Source organism: Heterodontus francisci, chromosome 19, assembly GCF_036365525.1.
Source record: "Heterodontus francisci isolate sHetFra1 chromosome 19, sHetFra1.hap1, whole genome shotgun sequence".
NCBI classification, from domain to species: domain Eukaryota; kingdom Metazoa; phylum Chordata; class Chondrichthyes; order Heterodontiformes; family Heterodontidae; genus Heterodontus; species Heterodontus francisci.
Genome location: NC_090389.1, coordinates 89,363,842 through 89,381,792, shown reverse-complemented (window position 1 = coordinate 89,381,792; position 17,951 = coordinate 89,363,842). Strand labels below are relative to the sequence as shown.

Genomic DNA, 17,951 nt, shown 5'->3' with positions numbered 1-17,951 from the left:
CAGCAGTGGCTGAGATCTCCAATGTTTTGGCTGTGAATTTGGGCCTCTCATTATTGAATGAGCTACAGGATTTAAATTTGGCCTCATGTTTTCCAAACTAATGCAACGGGACCAATTCGGCCCATCGAGTCCATGCCAGCTCTCCAAGGAGCTATGCAGTCCCACTCCTTGGCTTGGTCACAAACAGCCGGAAATATTAGGGCGATGGTGGTAATAATACCATCACCGTGGGTGTTGATTACAAAGGCAGTTTTTCATACTGTTAATTGTGAGGACTGTCTCAGGCTCTACAGTAGCTTTGTCCCTCCCTCATCGCCTGTTTTCATTAACTGGGCCCCTTCGGTTTGTTAATTGGATTCATCAAAGTAGAGTGGTGAAGGGGGAAGCGAGGGAAGGCACAAATTGAAACTGGTCGTGAGTTCACAGGCTGCCATTTAATCCTTCATGCTGGAATATTGTTTGATTTCGGCCTGTTGTGAATATATTGGTCGGTTTCTGTCTGTTCAAACAACTAAACAAGGAGTGTTGACAGAGATCGAAGTGGGGAAGCTCAACACTGAGAACGAAGTGGGAAGATTTAACCTAATATGGTTTAACCAGGCACTGCTTGTAGCTGGAAAATCGCATTAACACCAATGCATCCAGTATAAACGATGTGGGCTGTGTATGTTTCTGCATTGAACAGGTTCCAACACTTATTTGCTCACACCTCTTAACTTGAAAGCAATACTTTCAGGAATAACTAGACGACCAAAAGGAGGTGCAATAAGGTCTTTCTCATGTTTACGACCATTCACTCGTATTTCCAATCTCTTGAATGCAGTTACACTGTGGGATCTTACTGCGTGCAAACTAGATGCCGCATTTCTATAATGACTACATTTCAAAAGTATTTCATTGGCTGTAATGTACTTTGGGAAGTCCTATGGTTGTGAAAGGTCTGTGGAAATGCAATTCTCTCTTTTCACCAGAGGTCACAGATTTAAGGTAATTGGCAAAAGAGCCAGAGGGGGAGATGTGGAGATTTTTTTTTTACACAGCGAGTTGTTGTGATCTGGAACGCGCTGCCTGAAAGGGCGGTGGAAGCAGATTCAACAGTAACTTTCAAAAGGGAATTGAATAAATACTTGAAAAGGAAAAATTTACAGAGCTTATGGGGGAGTGGGACTAATTGGATAGCTCTTTCAAAGAGCCAGCACAGGCACAATGGGCTGAATGGCCTCCTGTCCTGTCTCATTCTCTGATACTGTTTTACATTGATGTGGAAGTGGCAGTATAACTCACAAGTCGGGTCCTATTGGAACGATATATAAACATTAGTTTGAAAGCTGGGGACACAGCCGATCACCAGACAGCTCAGAACGAGGCCTTACAGCCCATCTTGCTTGTGCTGGCATGTTGCTGTTGACCTCTGCATGAGGCGCAGCTAACAGTATAACTGCAGCTCTGGTTCCTATGTGGGTAATTGTGCTGCTCTCTACATTGTGTGAAGAAAGACTGATCTCTAAATATGGTCAATGCTTGTTGACACGTACCCAGTAATCGGTCTGGAGTCGATGGACTCTTAAGCCCAAGGTTTCTCAAACCCTTGTCTGGTGTAGTTTGGGTCTCTGTACTCAGCCTCGTATTGAGTCTTCTCTTTGTTTCTTTTTTAAGGATTAATTGACAAGATAAACAACTTTAAGAGGATGCGCTTGACCAGGTTTGAGGGCCCTCACACTGACATCATTGTCCAAGATGATTACTTTTACCATAGCAACAACCCCAGGAACCCAGAGGTGAGCAACCCCCACCCGCACTCATACCTGTTCTCGCATGTGCCCTTCTGTTGCCTGCCCGCTCTCATATACCTGTCTGTTCACTCTCAACAATAGCTACACTTCAATGAAAGTACTTCGTTGGCTGCAAATTGCTTTGGCATGTCCTGAGGTTGTTGAAGGCTGTATGGAAATGCAAGTTATTTCATTTTACAATGTATTAAAATATCCTTCTTTAAATGTGGCTACCCAGCAATATTGCAAACAGGCATGTCAATGGGTTTTGAGTGCTACTAAAGGCAGGTAGATGGAGTTAAGGCACAGAATAATGTCAGTTGTGGCTCAGTGGGTAACACTGTTGTCTCTGAGTCAGAAGGTTGTGGGTTTAAGCACAAAACCAAGGCCAACACTCCAGTGCTGGAGTGTCAGAGGTGCCGTCTTTCAGCTGTGACGTTAAGCCGAGGCCCCACCTGCCTCTCAGACAGATGTAAAAGATCCCATGGCACTATTTCAAAGAAGAGCAGGGGAGTTCTCCCTGGTGTGCTGGCCAATATTCTCTCAATCAACATCACTAAAAACAGATTATCTGGCAGTTAGCTCATTGCTGTTTGTGGGATCTTGCTGTGTGCAAATTGGCTGCTGCGTTTTCTACATTACAACGGTGACTACACTTCAAAAGTGCTTCATTGCCTGCAAAGCACTTTGGGATGCCTGTGGGTTGTGAAAGGCGCTATAAAAATGCAAGCAAGCCTGCCTTTTTAGAAAGGTGGAACAGGCTGGAGAGGCTGACTGGTCTCCTTTCCCCCACTCCCCACTTCTAAAGGTTGAGCCTTGGGGCAAAATCTCAAATGAGACTTCACGGAACCTGACTGATGAACCTTCTCTGCCCTGGCTGATTGTGTAACAGGAGTTGGTGACAGTCAGACACCTGGTTCACAGCACAGAGTCAGACTGTTCAACATGGGGCGGCGCAGTGGTTAGCACCGCAGCCTCACAGCTCCAGCGACCCGGGTTCGGTTCTGGGTACTGCCTGAGCGGAGTTTGCAAGTTCTCCCTGTGACCGCGTGGGTTTTCGCCGGGTGCTCCGGTTTCCTCCCACAGCCAAAGACTTGCAGGTTGATAGGTAAATTGGCCATTATAAATTGCCCTTAGTATAGGTAGGTGGTAGGGGAATTGAGGGAAGTTGGGGATGTGGTAGGAATATGGGATTAAGGTAGGATTAGTATAAATGGGTGGTTGATGGTTGGCACAGACTCGGTGGGCCGAAGGGCCTGTTTCAGTGCTGTATCTCTAAATAAATAAAAACACTGAGATGGGGGAGGCCACGAGGCAGATCCTGAACAAGGTGGTATCACAACCTGAGAGTGCTGCTTAATCTGGGCCTGACAGTGTGAGCCCTGGCCAGTAACCACTGGAAGAATCTGGGCCCTCTGGGTCAGGCCCTCGAAGGATATTGAAGCGGAATGGGATGATGAAAGAATTGGATCTGTTTCTGGAGAGAGGGATACAGTGTGTAATGGATAAGAGGCTTTGAAATATCTCCTTGCCTCACTCCTCCTTGCCTCTGCAAATGCCTGAATCCCTCCTCCTTGCCAGAACAGCTAAGAGGGGTTGTGATCAATGTTCCCTCTAAGCTACGTGACTGCACAGTGAGCTGAAAGTCCCTGCGCAGGCTGCTCACAAGTCTGCCCCTTTAAATGATCACGTGCACGGCCACGCAAAGAAATTTAACGGGGCCGCGCACTTAAATAAATCGTACGCGCACTCCAAGAAAAAGTTAGAGGGAACGTTGGTTGTGATTTGTCGGAAGGGACAGATCTTAGTGCTGAATAGCCTCTCTCTGTTCCTGTTCTAAGTTCCAGTTCAATGACACTTGACCCTGACGGGTTATCAATCCTTGTTTCCCAGGTTGGTGATCTCCGGGTTTCCTTCCATTATGCAGGCCTCAGTGGAGAATTGTCCTTCCTTGGCCAGCCTGATGTGGTAAGTTCCATTTCCCATGTCTCTCTGTCTCTCCTGCCCCCCTCACTGAGATGTTGCTACATGGGATACGGGTTCCACGGGCCCCAGCATGCCCCATGAGATTCAATAGCTAAGTGCCAGCTTGCCTGAGGTAGTCACACTCATCCCCAGATCAGAGGGTTCGAGTCCCGTTTCAGGACTTGAACACATAATCTAGGCTGACACTTCACTCACTCCACCCACATCCTGTTCCCTGCTTCTTTCCCTGGAAAAGACACTCAGCCAAATCATTTACAGTGACACTTGTAAACTCCTAATTGTCGAGCCTTTGGTCCTCCATTTGCCTCGATGCTTCTGATCTACTCAATCAATCACAACTTCTGCTCCACCTTTTTGATGCTTTTGGCCCCGGGAACATCTCCTATACTCTCCCATCCCAGTCGTTGCTGGTGTGGCCTCAATCTTCATTTCCTCGGTGACTTTGAGTTTCCAGCTCCATCTCCTCACCATCTCCATGTCTAATGCCACCTGACTCCACCCTGCCTCAGCTCGTCTCCTGCTGAAACCCTCGTCCGTTGCTTTAGTCACCTCCGGACTCAACTATTCCAGTGCTCTCCTGGCCGGCCTCCCATCTTCCACCCTCTGTAAACTTCAGCTCATCCAAAACTCTGCTGCCTGTATCCTAACGCACCAAGTTCCATTCACCCCTCACCCCTGTACTCGCTGACATATTGGCTCCCAGTCCAGCAACACCTCTATTTTAAAATTCCCATTCTTGTGTTCAAATACATCCATTGCCCCTTCCTATCTCTGTAACCTCCTCCATCCCCACAACCTCCCTGACCCACCCTGAATTAGTCTCAGCCATCCCTCAGCACGCACTCTCTCGCCTCTGAGTCCGAAGGTCATGGTTCAAGTCCCACTCCAGAGACTTGAGCAGGTAAGTCAGGCTGACACTCCCAGTGTGGTACTGAGGGAGTGCTTCATATGAACATATGAATTAGGAGCAGGAGTAGGCCACTCGGCCCCTCGAGCCTGCTCCACCATTCAATAAGATCATTGCTGATCTGATTGCAACCTCGACTCCACATTCCCACCTACCCCCAATAACCTTTCGCTCCCTTGCTCATCAAGAATCTATCTACCTCTGCCTTAAAAAGATTTAAAGACTCTGCTTCTACTGCCTTTTGAGGAAGAGAATTCCAAAGACTCACGACCCTCTGAGAGAAAAGATTTCTCCCCTTCTTCTCTGTCTTAAATGGGCGACCCCTTATTTTTAAACAGTGACCCCTGGTTCTAGATTCTCCCACAAGGGGAAACATCCTTTCCACATCCACCCTGTCAAGACCACTCAGGATCTTATATGTTTCAGTCAAGTTGCCTCTTACTCTTCTAAACTCCAGCAGATACAAGCCTAGCCTGTCCAATCTTTCCTCGTAAGACAACCTGCCCATTCCAGGTATTAGTCTAGTAAACCTTCTTTGAACTGTTTCCAACGCATTTACATCCTTCCTTAAATAAGGAGACCAGTACTGTGTACACAGTACTCCAGATGTGGTCTCATCAATGCCCTGTATAGCTGAAGCATAACCTCCCTAGTTTTGTATTTAATTCCCCTCACAATAAACAATAACATTCTATTAGCTTTCCTAATTACTTTCTGTACCTGCTTTTGCGATTCACGCACTAGGACACCCAGATCCCTCTGCATCTCCGAGCTCTGCAATCTCTCACCATTTAGATAATGTTCTTTTATTCTTCCTGCCAAAATGGACAATTTCACACTTTCCTGCATTATACTCCATTTGCCAGGTCTTTGCCCACTCACTTAACATACCTATATCCCTGTATAGCCCCCTTATGTCCTCTTCACAAGTTACTTTCCTACCTATCTTTGTGTCATCAGCAAATTTAGCAACCATACCTTCGGTCCCTTCATCCAAGTCATTTATATAAATTGTGAAAAGTTGAGGCTCCAGCACTGATCCCTATGGCACACCACTCATTACATCTTGCCAACCAGAAAATGACCCATTTTTGCCTACTCTCTGTTTCCTGTTAGCTAGCCAATCTTCTATCCATGCCAAAGTGTTACCCCCTACACCATGAGCTTTTATTTTCCATAATAGCCTTTGATGTGGCACCTTATCAAATGCCTTCTGGAAATCTACGTACAGTACATCCACCAGTTCCCCTTTATCCACAGCACATGTTACTTCTTCAAGGAACTCCAATAAATTGATTGAACTGATTTCCCTTCCACAAAACCATGTTGACTCTGCCTGATTACCTCGAATTTTTCTCAGTGCCCTGCTATAACGTCTTTAATAATAGCTTCTAACATTTTCCATATGACAGATGTTAAGCTAACTGGCCTGAGGTTTCCTGCTTTCTGTCTCCTTCCCTTTTTGAATAAAGGAGTTACATTGGCTATTTTCCAGTCAAATGGAACCTTCCCTGAATCTAGGGAATTTTGCAAAATTAAAACCAACGCATCAACTATCTTACTAGCCACTTCTTTTAACACCCTCGGATGAAGTCCATCAGGACCCGGGGACTTGTCAGCCCGCAGCTCCAACAATTTGCTCAGTATCTCCTCCCTGGTGATTGTAATTTTCTTGAGTTCCTCCCTCCCTTCCATTTCCTGATTTACAGCTAATACTGGGATGTTACTTGTATCCTCTATAGTGAAGACCTGTTCAATTCATCTGCCATCTCCTTATTTTCCGTTATTAATTCCCCAGACTCACTTTCTATAGGACCGACACTCACTTTGTTAACTCTTTTCTTTTTAGATATCTATAGAAACTCTTACTGTCTGTCTTTATATTTCTAGCTAGCTTTCTCTTGTATTCTAATTTTTCCCTCCTTATTAATCTTTTAGTCGTTCTTTGCTGCTTTTTAAATTCTGTCCAATCTTCTGACCTGCCACCCATCTTTGTGCAATTATGTTTTTCTTTAATTTTGAAACCATCTTTAACTTTATTAGTTAACCATGGATTATGGGTCCTCCCCTTGGAGTTTTTCTTTCTTGTTGGAATGTATCTATTCTGTGTATTCTGAAATATCCCCTTAAATGTCTGCCACTGCATCTGTATTGACCTATCCCTTAACCAGCTTTGCCAGTTTACTTTTGCTAGCTCTGCTTTCATGCCCTCATAATTGGCCTTATTTAAGTTTAGAATTCTAGTCTTGGACCCACTCTTCTGTCCCTCAAACTGAATGTAAAATTCAATCATATTATGATCGCTGCTGCCTAGGGGCGACTTCGCTATGAGGCCATTAATTAATCCTATCTCGTTGCACAATACCAGGTTTAATATAGCCTGCTCTCTGGTTGGCTCCGGAATGTGCTGTTCCAAGAAACTAGCCCGAAAACATTCTATGAACTCCTCATCTAAGCTATCTTTGCTCATCTGATTTTTTCCAATCTATATGTAGATTAAAATCCCTCATAATTATTGCTGTACCTTTCTGACAGGCTCCCATTATTTCTTCCTTTATGCCCTGTCCTACCATATGGTTAATGTTAGGTGGCCTATACACCACTCCCACAAGTGACTTCTTGCCTTTATCATTTCTCATCTCGACCCAAACTGCTTCTACATCCTGGTTTCCTGAACTTAGGTCATCCCTCTCTATTGCACTAATACCATCATTAATTAACAGAGCCACCCCTCCACCTTTTCCTAGCTTCCTGTCCTTTCTATATGTCACGCACCCTTCAATATTCAGGTCCCAATCTATGTCATCCTGCAGCCATGTCTCTGTAATGGCTATCAAATCGTACTTATTTATTTCTATTTGTGCTCGCAGTTCATCTGTTTTGTTTTGAATGCTACGTGCATTCTATTGAAGGTGGTGTCTGTTGCATGAGACGTTAAACCGAGGTCCCATATGCCCTATCAGGTGGATGTAAATGATCCCACTGCTGCTATTTCAAAGGAAAGCAGGGGAGTTCTCCCCAGTGTCCTAGACAATATTTATCCCTCAACCAACTTTACTGAACAACAGATGATCTGGTTATTATCACATCGCTGCCTGTGGGATCTTGCTGTGTTTCCTACATTACAACAGTAACAATTCAAAAGTACTTCATTGGCTGTAAAGCACTTTGGGACACCCTCATCAGTGAGTGCATCCGCCTGCCTGATTGAGTGAATCCTGGCTGATTCTTTCCCCTCTCTAGCCACTGAGCTCAAGTATTGGAACCTGGAATACTGTCCTTGCCCAGACCAGACCATAAACAATGTCCTGCTCCATGTGGTTTGGCTGTTTCTTACTATGGGGGAGGGGGGAGACCCCCAGGGATTGTCCGTCTGAGCTGGACACAGAGAAAGAGGCTGCTATGATTCGTGCTTTCTGTTCAGGTGGGCTTGTTGACTGGTTGTGATCTGGTTGTTCTCTGCAGGTGACCATTGTGGCTCGTCAGAACAGGAACGAATTGCTTCCGTACCAGACGCAATCTGGGAACGTTCTGGAACTATTGTACGAAGAGTCGCTATCGGCAACGGTCAGTAGTGAAATGGTTAACAGATGGTTTCTGTTTGTCACCAGCTATAGCACAGTGCAAGGCAAATACCGCAGACTGTACATTGAGTTCACAGATACAGGCCATTCAGCCCATCTGCTCCATGCCGGTGTTTGCTCCACACGAGCCTTCTCCCACTCTACTTCATCTCACCCTGTCAGCATATACTTCTATTCCTTTCTCCCTCGTGTTTGTCCAGTTTCCCTTTAAATGTATCTATACTATTCACCTCAACCACTCCCTGTGGTAGCGAGTTCCACATTCTTACCACTCCCTGGGTAAAGACGTTTCTCCTTAATTCCCTATTGGATTTATTAATGTCTTTCTTATGTTGACAGCCCCTAGTTTTGAACTGTACTCTGTAGGAGCCAGGTCCTGTACCCCAGCAGGATTGAGGTACCTCAGTGGGAGGAGGGTGCCTTGGAAGCTCAGGGGTGGGGGGGCTTGTACCCCAGTGGGATGGGGTGTCTCGGAGGCTCAGGGGGCTTGTGCCCCAGCGGGATGGGGTATCTCAGAGGCTCAGAGGGGGCCGGTGCCCCATTGCCAGCAGGGCAGGAGGGAGATGATGGGGAGCAAGTGAGAGATAAAATGCAACATAGAAAGAAACTGGGTTGGAGACTGTGGAACTGCTGATTGCCAGCTTGTTAAATCCGGTGTCCAAGTGGATGAATTATTCTATCCTTCGACTTGCAGGAAGTGTTTCAAATGGAGCATGCTGCAAATGCTACACTGACCTGGGCACTACGATTTGCTGGTTGGCTGCTGATGTTCATCGGCATTAAGCTCATGACTAAGATCTTCCACACGCTGGGTGAGCCAGGACCTACTCTCTCTTTTTATTGCAGGAATTCCTTCTGTTGCGTAGAACCGCTGGTAATCAGATCAACTGTCTCGCACGGACTGATGATTAGATCCGGGACCCATTGCACCAGATACACAACTTTCTTTATTGCTGAAAATAGAGACATGTTGTCGAAGCTTTTCGTCTTGCACTCATCAGGACAATACACAAGAATACCAATGTAAGGGAAAACAGCAACTTAGACTGCATGAGAAGAGAGTGCTAATTGGTTGGCAAGTGAACTCTGGTAGAGGTGTTGCCATGGTGAATGCACCAGTTTATGGTGACTGACAGTTAACTGCCAAGCTTTGTTTAAAATTTTAATTTAGGCAGTTTGACTCTGGTCAAGGCAATGCTCTGAGGAATGAACCAGTGAATGGCTGTCACTTATTTTGTTCAGCTGAAACAGGCATAATGGTAGTACATATTATTTATGTCTGCAAAGAACAGGGCCCTGTGTATTAATATACATAGCTTCCAGTACACACGAATGTGCCACACTGCGAGCCCTACTGACGATCTTAACTTGGTTGTCAGCGTAATTCTTAGCACACTGCGGATTATTTAGCAAATGTTGTCCAATCGCGGAATCACATCTAATGTTGGAAATTGTGTTTTGAGTTTTGCAAGCATGGGCTGGTTGGGTACGGACTGTACCTTGCCCGTTGCAAACAGCAGAAGGGACATGTTGTTTGATGCAATCTGCCAGTCTTTAGGACGTATGGCCTATAATATCTCACGTTTTAAGCTTGGCAATTAACTATAATAAAAACAAGAAATGCTGGAAATACTCAGCAGGTCTGGCAGCATCTGTGGAGAGAGAAGCAGAGTTAACGTTTTGGATCAGTGACCCTTCTTCAAAACTGGCAAATATTAGAAATGTCAAAGGTTATAAGCAAGTGAGGTGGGGGTGGGGCAAGAGATAACAAAGGAGGTGTAGATTGGACAAGGCCACATAGCTGACCAAAAGGTCATGGAGCAAAGGCAAACAATATGTTAATGATGTGTTGAAAGACAAAGCATTAGTACAGATAGGGTGTTGATGGACTGAAGATTGAACAGCAGCAAGTACAAACATGAAAAAAACAGTGGGTAAGCAAACTGAACAAACTAAGAGGAAATGAAATAAACACAAAAAAAAAATGTAAAAAAGAAAAAATAACTAAAAATAAAAATAAAATGGGGGGGCCTGTCATGCTCTGAAGTTATTGAACTCAATGTTCAGTCCGGCAGGCTGCAGTGTGCCTAATTGGTAAATGAGATGCTGTTGGCAATTAACTGTCAGTCACCGTAAACTAGTGTATTTGCCATGGCAACGCCTCTACCAGAGTTCACTTGCCAACCAAACGGCATTCTCTTCTTATGCAGTATAAGGTGCTGTTTTCCCTTACATTGGTTATTCTTGTAGATTGTCCTGATGAATGCAAGACAAAAAGCTTTGACAACATGTCTCTATTTCAGCAATACTCAAATTCTGTACTACTAAACGACTAATTTTATTTATCTTTGTGTCCTTACACCTTCCTGATTTTAAAATTTGTTCAATTGACACTGCGTCACGGGAACAGGAGGAGGCCATTCAGCCCCTCGAGCCTGTTCCACCATTCATGGCTGATCTGTATCATAACTCAGCTTCCTGCCTTGGTTGCATATCCCTTATTACCCTTGCCGAACAAAATCTATGATCTCCGTCTTGAATATTAAGCTCTGGTCTCAACAGCAAGAGAGAGTGAGTTCCAGATTTCATTTCTTTGTGTGTGTAAAGAGTGCTTCCTGATTTCACTCTGGAATCTTCCTCTGAGCCACAGATTGTTGAGATATAGTTAATACTCATTCCCACAATGAACAGAGACAGCACTCTCTCTATTCACGCGCTTGCTTGCAGTCTGTGTGTGTCTTTATACAGGTTCAGCATAACTTACCTGCTTTTGTACTCTATGCCTCTATTTATGAAGTCTAAGATCCCATTTTTGCTATATATAAATGACTTGGATATTGGAATAGAGTAGAATTTCAAAATTTGGACGAGTGTCAAACAGTGAGGATGATCTGAACCGCCTGCAACAGGATAGAGATAGGCTAGCGAAATGGGCAGACAGGTGGCAGATGGAATTTAATACAAGTGAGTGTGAAGTGATGCACTTTGGCAGAAGGGATAGGGTGAGGCAATATAGAATTAATGGTGCAGTTCTAAAGTGTGTGGAGGAACAGAGGGATCTGGGGATTCAAGTACATCGATCTTTGAAGGTGGCAGGACATGTTGAGAAAGTGGTTAGTAAAGCATATGGCTTCTTGGGCTTCATAAAAAGAGGCATTTAGTACAAAAGCAGGGAAGTTATGCTGAACTTTTATAAAGCTCTGGTTAGGCCCCAACTAGAGTATTGCATCCAGTTCTGGAAAGATGCGAGGGTCCTTGAGAGGAGATTTACCAGAATGATTCTCGGAATGGGGGATTTTAGTTACAAGGTTAGGTTGGAAAAGCCGTGTTTGTTCTTCTTAAACCTCCCCTCAATCTTCTTTGTTCTAATAGAAGTGTACAAGATTAGGACAGGCTTAGATAAGTTCGACAAGGAAAAGCTGTTCCCATTAACAAATGGTACGAGGACTAGGGGACACCGATTGAAGGTTTAGGGCAAAAGATATAGGGGAAATATGAGGAAGCACTTTTTAACACAGCGAGTGGTAATGACATGGAATTTGCTGCCCTTGAGGGTAATGAAAGCTGAGACAATCAATGGTTTCAAAAGGGAATTGGATGGGCATTTGAAGGAAATAAACCTGCAGGGCTACAGGGATTGAGTGGGACTGACTGGTTGCTCCAAGGAGAGTTAGCATGGACTCGATGGGCCGAATGGCTGCCTTGTATGCTGTAAATGGCTCTATGCTTTGCTAATTATTTTGTCAATATGTCCTGCCACCTTGAAAGATCTGTGCACATAAAGTCCCAGGTCCCTCTGCCCCTGCGCACTCTTTAGAACTGTGCCATTTGTCTATATTGCCTCTTCCTTTCCCTTCTGAGACAGGATTAATTAATGACCTCAAAATAAAGGAGCCTCTAGGTAGTAGTGATCATAACATGATTGAATTTCATGTTCAGTTTGAGGGTGAGAAGTGTGGGCCAAGGATCAGTGTTTGAAACTTGAATAAAGGCAGTTACAAGGGTATGAAGGCAGAGCTGGCTAAAATGAACTGGGAAAATAGGTTAGAGGGTAGGACAGTAGAGATGCTGTGGTAGACATTTAAGGAGATATTTCATAACACTCAGCAAAGATACATTCCTGTGAGAGAGACTCTGAGGATGCATCATCCATGGCTAATTAAGGAAGTTAAGGATAGTACCAAATTGAAAGAAAAAGTGTATAATTCTGTGAAGATTAGTGGTAGGTCAGAAGATTAGACAGAATTTAAAAACCAGAAAAGAATGAGGAAAAAGGATAATTGGGAGGGAGAAATTAGACTGAGAGGAAACTAGCTAGAAATATGAAAAAGGATAGCAAGAGTTTCTACAAGTATTTGGAAAGGAAAAGAGTAACTAAAGTGAGTGTTGGTCCTCTAGAGTGTGTGTCTGGGAATTAATGGGAAATAAGGAAATGGCAGAAGCATTGAACAGATATTTTGTGTCTGTCTTCACTGTAGAAGACACAAATAACATCCTAGAAATACTTGTAAATCAAGGGGTGAAAGGAAAAGAGGAACTTAAAACAATTACCATCACCAGAGAAAGGGTACGGAGAAAACAATTGGAATTAAAGGCCAACAATCCTCAAGACCGGATGGCTTGCATCCTAGGGTCTTAAAAGAAGTGGTTGCTGAGACAGTAGATGCGTTGGTTTTAATTTTCCAAAATTCCCTAGATTTTGGAAAGGTCCCATCAGATTGGAAAATAGCAAATGTATCTCCTCTATTCAAGAAAGAGGGAGACAGAAAGCAGGAAACTACAGGCCAGTTAGCTTAACAGCTGACGTAGGGAAAATGCTGGAATCAGTTATTAAGGAGGTTATAGCAGGGCACTTAAAAAATCTTAATGCAATTTGGAAGAGTAAACATGGTTTTGTGAGAAGGAAATCATGTTTGACTAATTTATTAGCGTTCTTTGAAGAAGTAACAATCAATGTGGATAAAGGGGAACCTACTGATGTGGTGTACTTGGATTTCCAAAAAGCATTTGATAAGGTGCCATATCAAAGTTTACTATCCAGAATAAGAGCTCAAGCTGCTGGGGGTAACATATCAACATGGATAGAGGATTGGTTAGCTAACAGGAAACAGAGAAGGGATAAATGGGTCATTTTCGGGTTGGCAAGCTGTAACCAGTGGAGTGCCACAGGGATCAGTGCTATTTTACTATCTATATCAATGACTTGAAGGGACTGAATATATGGTTGCTAAATTTGCTGATGATGCAAAGACAGGTAGGAGAGTAAGTTGTGAAGAGGATGTAAACGGTCTGCAAAGGGATATAGACAGGTTAAGTGAGTGGGCAAAAATTTGGCAGATGGAGTATAATGTGGGAAAATGTGAACTTGTCCATTTTGGCAGGAAGAATAGAAAAGCAGATTATTATTTAAATGGAGAGAGATTGCAGAGCTCGGTACAGAGGGATCTGGTTGTCTGGTACATGATGCACAAAAAGTTAGTATGCAGGTACAGAAAGTGATTAGGAAGGCAAATGGAATGTTGTCATTTATTGCAAGGGGAATGGAGTATAAAAGTAGGGAAGTTTTGCTACAGTTGTACAGGATGTTGGTAAGACCACATCTGGAGTACTGTGTACAGTTTTGATCTCCTTACTTACAGGATATAATTGCATTAGAAGCAGTTCAGAGAAGGTTCACTCAACTAATTCCTGGGATGAAGGGATTATTTTATGAGGAAAGGTTGGGTCTGTGTCCATTAGAGTTTAGAAAAATGAGAGGTGATCTTATTGAAACATATAAGATCCTGAGGGGCTTTGACAGGGTAGATGCTGAGAGGACGTTTCCCCTAATGGGAGAGACTAGAACCAGGGGACAGAGTTTAAAAATAAGGGTCTCCCATTTAAGACTGAGATGAGGAGAAATTTTTTCTGAGGGTTGTTAGTCTGTGGAATTCTCTTCCCCAGAGAGCAGTGGAGGCTGAGTTGGATAGATTCTTGATTTGACAAGGGAGTCGAAGGTTATAGGGGTAGACAAGAAAGTTGAGTTGAGGCCACAATCAGATCAGTCGTGATCTTACCAAATGGCGGAGCAGGCTCGAGATGCTGAATGGCCTACTCCTGCCCCTAATTTGTATGTTCTGTGAAAATGCCTCACTTCTCTGCATTAAATTCCATCTGCCACTTGCCTGCCCATTCTGCTAGCCTATGTATGTCCTGTTGCAGTCGATTGGTATCATCAGTAAATTTTACTCTGTGTTCCAATACCAAAGTCATTTACATATTTCAAAAAAAGCAGTGGTCCTAGCACGGACCCTTGCGGAACACCACTGTCTACCATCCTCCAGTCTGAAAAGCGACCATTTACCATAACACGCTGTTTTCTGTCCTTAAGCCAATTTTTTTTTACATTTGGACACTGACCCTTCTATTCCATGAGTCTCAATTTTGTTAACCAGCTTTTTATGTGGTACTTTATCAAATGCTTTCTTAAAATCCATATAAACAATATCCACCGCATTACCTTCATCAAAAAATTCAATCAGTCAAGCATGATCTACCTTTTACAAATCCGTGCTGGCGATCCTTAATTAACTCAAAGCTCTCGAAGGAGTGGGTTTTGCCAGATTCCATTTTAAACGCTGCCTCTTTTTTTTTTCCTCTCTCAGTGGACTGGTTCCCGATCATCCGCGACTTGGTCAGCCTGGGCCTGACTGTTTTCGCCATGTCCGTGGCCACATCGCTGACCCTGCTGACTGTGGCGGTGGGCTGGATCTTCTACCGTCCCTTGGTGGCCCTGCTCCTGGCCATCTTGGCTATGGTGCCCATCCTGATCGCAAGATCCCGTGACCGGCCAAAGATGCTTTGAGCTCACCGGAGAAACAATTGTACCCGTGCGCGGTCGTCTTTGCCAACTGTTAACCCGTCTCTTGCGGTAGCGCAGGATCCGAGCAGCCAGTTTTATAAACCCATCATTCTTGTTTACGTCACTTTAGACAGTTCATGTACCGACGACAAAGCTGAGACATTGAAGCGCGTTTCCTATGATGTTCCTTTTTTGCCATCCTGTTTATTGTGGATTGCCCTGGCCAGGCTCTCCGAGCTCATGCAGGATCTACTTTGAGTTTCCAGTTCTACTGTTCTGGTGAAATGTGCTTTAATTGTGATGGACAAGTAGATTTTTAAATAAAACAATAAATCTGTGTGATGTGGAGGATAACCACAGAAATTTAAAGGCACTATTTCTGCGACAGAAGGAAGGAATATACATTGCTGTAGCGCCTTTCACAACCTCAGGACATCCTAAAGCGCTTTACAACCAATGCAATACTTATGCATTGTAACCACCTTTGTTATGTGGGAAATGTGGCAGTTTTTTTTCGCACAGCAAGCTTCCTCAAACAGCAATGTGATAATGACCTGAATCTGTTTTTTAGTGATGTTGGTTGTGATATAAATGGTGGCCAGGACACTGGGGAGAACTCCCCGGCTGCTGTTTCAAATTCTGAGCGTGGGATCGTTTCTGTCCAGCTGAGAGCAGATGGGGCCTTGGTGTAGTGTCTCATTAGAAAGGCGCCACCGCTGACCATGTAGCACTCCTCCAGAACTGCACTGGGAATGTTGGTGTGAAATTCTGCTCAAGCCACCAGAGCAGAACTTGAACCCACAAACTCTGACTCTCACCTCAGAGTCCTGCTTGCTTAGACCCGCCTGATACCAGCCTGCTAACGTATTAAACTAGACATAAAGTATCAATCTGTGTAAGAGGTGACTGCGCCGTACATCACCAACCTGTGCACAGACTCCATGATTGTTCCTGCCAGAGAAGAGGCTTTAGCCCATAGTGAAAATGGAGCAGGTCTGTTTAAATCTGGATGACTTTCTTTTAATTACAAGTCATGATCCAACAGTCCTGAATTGTGCAACAGATAATGTGTAGCTGCTAATGAAAATGACTGGGCTTTTTCCATCATCATAAAGGTAGCAGTGTCACTGACTGGCGCATGAGGCACTTCAGACACCCATTTCCACTCCCAGAGCAGGGACAACATGGGGTTAGATACAGAATAAAGCTTCCTCTACCCTGTCCCCATCAAACACTCCCAGGACAGATACAGAGTAAAGTTTCCTCTGCACTGTCCCATCAAACACTCCCAGGACAGGTACAGCACAGGGTTAGATACAGAGTAAAGCTCCCTCTACACAGAGAAAAAAAACAACGGGGTTAGATACAGAGTAAAGCTCCCTCTATACAGTCCCCATCAAACACTCCCAAGACAGGTACAGCACAGCATTAGATAGAGTAAAGCTCCCTCTACACTGTCCCATCAAATACTCCCAGGACAGGTACAGCACAGGTTAGATAGAGAGTAAAGATCCCTTCTACACTATCCCTAAACACACAAAACAAAAATGGGTTAGATAAAGAGGAAAGCTGCCTCTATATTGCCACTACCCTTCCCCTTTCTCCCCTGGAACATCGATGAAAGTTGATGTCTTGGACTAGACCCTGAGTTGTCAAGTTCTGATCCCTTGACTTCCTGTGAGGTGATGTTGATCTTTGTAGCAGGAGCTACCTGGTATAAGGGAGGCAGCAGGGTCCAGTTCCAATCTGTGAAAAACGAAGAAACTGAGACACAGAATCAATACCAGTATGGATGGACTGACCCTTGTCTAACAAATATTTATCGATCTCTGGTTTGAAAGCTGCAATTGTAACCCCACCCTGCTTTTTTTTTGGGGGGGGGGGGGAAGTGTTCCAGATTTCCATTAGCCTTTGTGTGAAGAAGTCCTTCCTGACGTCATCCCTGAACAGCCAGACTCTAATTTTAAGGTTATGCCCCCCTGTTTGGACTCTCCCACCACAAGAAATCGACTCTATCAAATCCTTTGAACAACTTAATTAGCTTGCCCCTTAAACATCGCTACTCAAGGGAATACACACCAAGTTTATGTAACCTGTCCTCAATATTTAACCCTTTAAACTCTGGTGAATGTGCACATTCATCCCCTACAAGGACAGTATATCCTCTGCTTTGTGTTTGGGGAGTCAGTTCTTTTGGTCATTCAATTATTACTCAATCTCGCTTGAGATGCAGATGTGGATTTTGTTTTCATTTCACTCAAGAAGCTGGACGTGACTCAAGACAAAGCAGTCCACTTGTTGGCACCCCATACACCATCTTAAATATTCACTCCCTCTACCACCAGCACACACAGCAGCAGTTTGTACCATCTACAAGATGCACTGCAGTAATTCGCCAAGGCTCCTTCAACAGCACCTTTCAAACCTGCGACCTCTACCAACTAGAAGGACAAGGGCAGCAGATGCATGGGAACATCACCACCTGCAAGTTCCCGTCCAAGCCACACACCATCCTGACTTGGAACTATATCACCGTTCCTTCATTGTCGCTGGGTCAAAATCCTGGAACTCCCTCCCGAACAGCACTGTGGGTGTACCTACCCCACAACGACTGCAGCGGTTCAAGAAAGTGGTCCACCACCACCTTCTCAAGGGCAATTAGGGATAGGCAATAAATGCTTTCTTTGCCAGTGATGCCCACATCCCATGAATGAATGAAAAAAAATGGCGAATTGAAAATAACTAAACCTAATTGCTCAGCCAAGATGCTATCATCCACGCATCTGAACTCTTTTCCTATCTGCTCTCTACAAATGCCGAATGAACAGCTGCCTTAAGTTTTATACAAGCATGGCAATGAG

The 17,951-nt window shown here is 44.2% G+C and overlaps 1 protein-coding gene across 1 annotated transcript in view; it reads left to right on the top strand.

Annotated features, from left to right (window-relative positions):
* Positions 1–15,427, top strand: part of LOC137380289 (transmembrane protein 43-like) — a 33,512-nt gene extending 18,085 nt beyond the window's left edge. Inside the window, exons 8-12 of the mRNA XM_068052189.1 lie at positions 1,657–1,778; positions 3,666–3,740; positions 8,131–8,232; positions 8,944–9,061; positions 14,894–15,427. Of these exons, the coding sequence (XP_067908290.1) occupies positions 1,657–1,778; positions 3,666–3,740; positions 8,131–8,232; positions 8,944–9,061; positions 14,894–15,093 (617 nt within the window). The 3' untranslated portion in view covers positions 15,094–15,427. The remainder of the gene's footprint in view (positions 1–1,656; positions 1,779–3,665; positions 3,741–8,130; positions 8,233–8,943; positions 9,062–14,893) is intronic.
* The last annotated feature ends 2,524 nt before the right edge of the window (positions 15,428–17,951 follow it).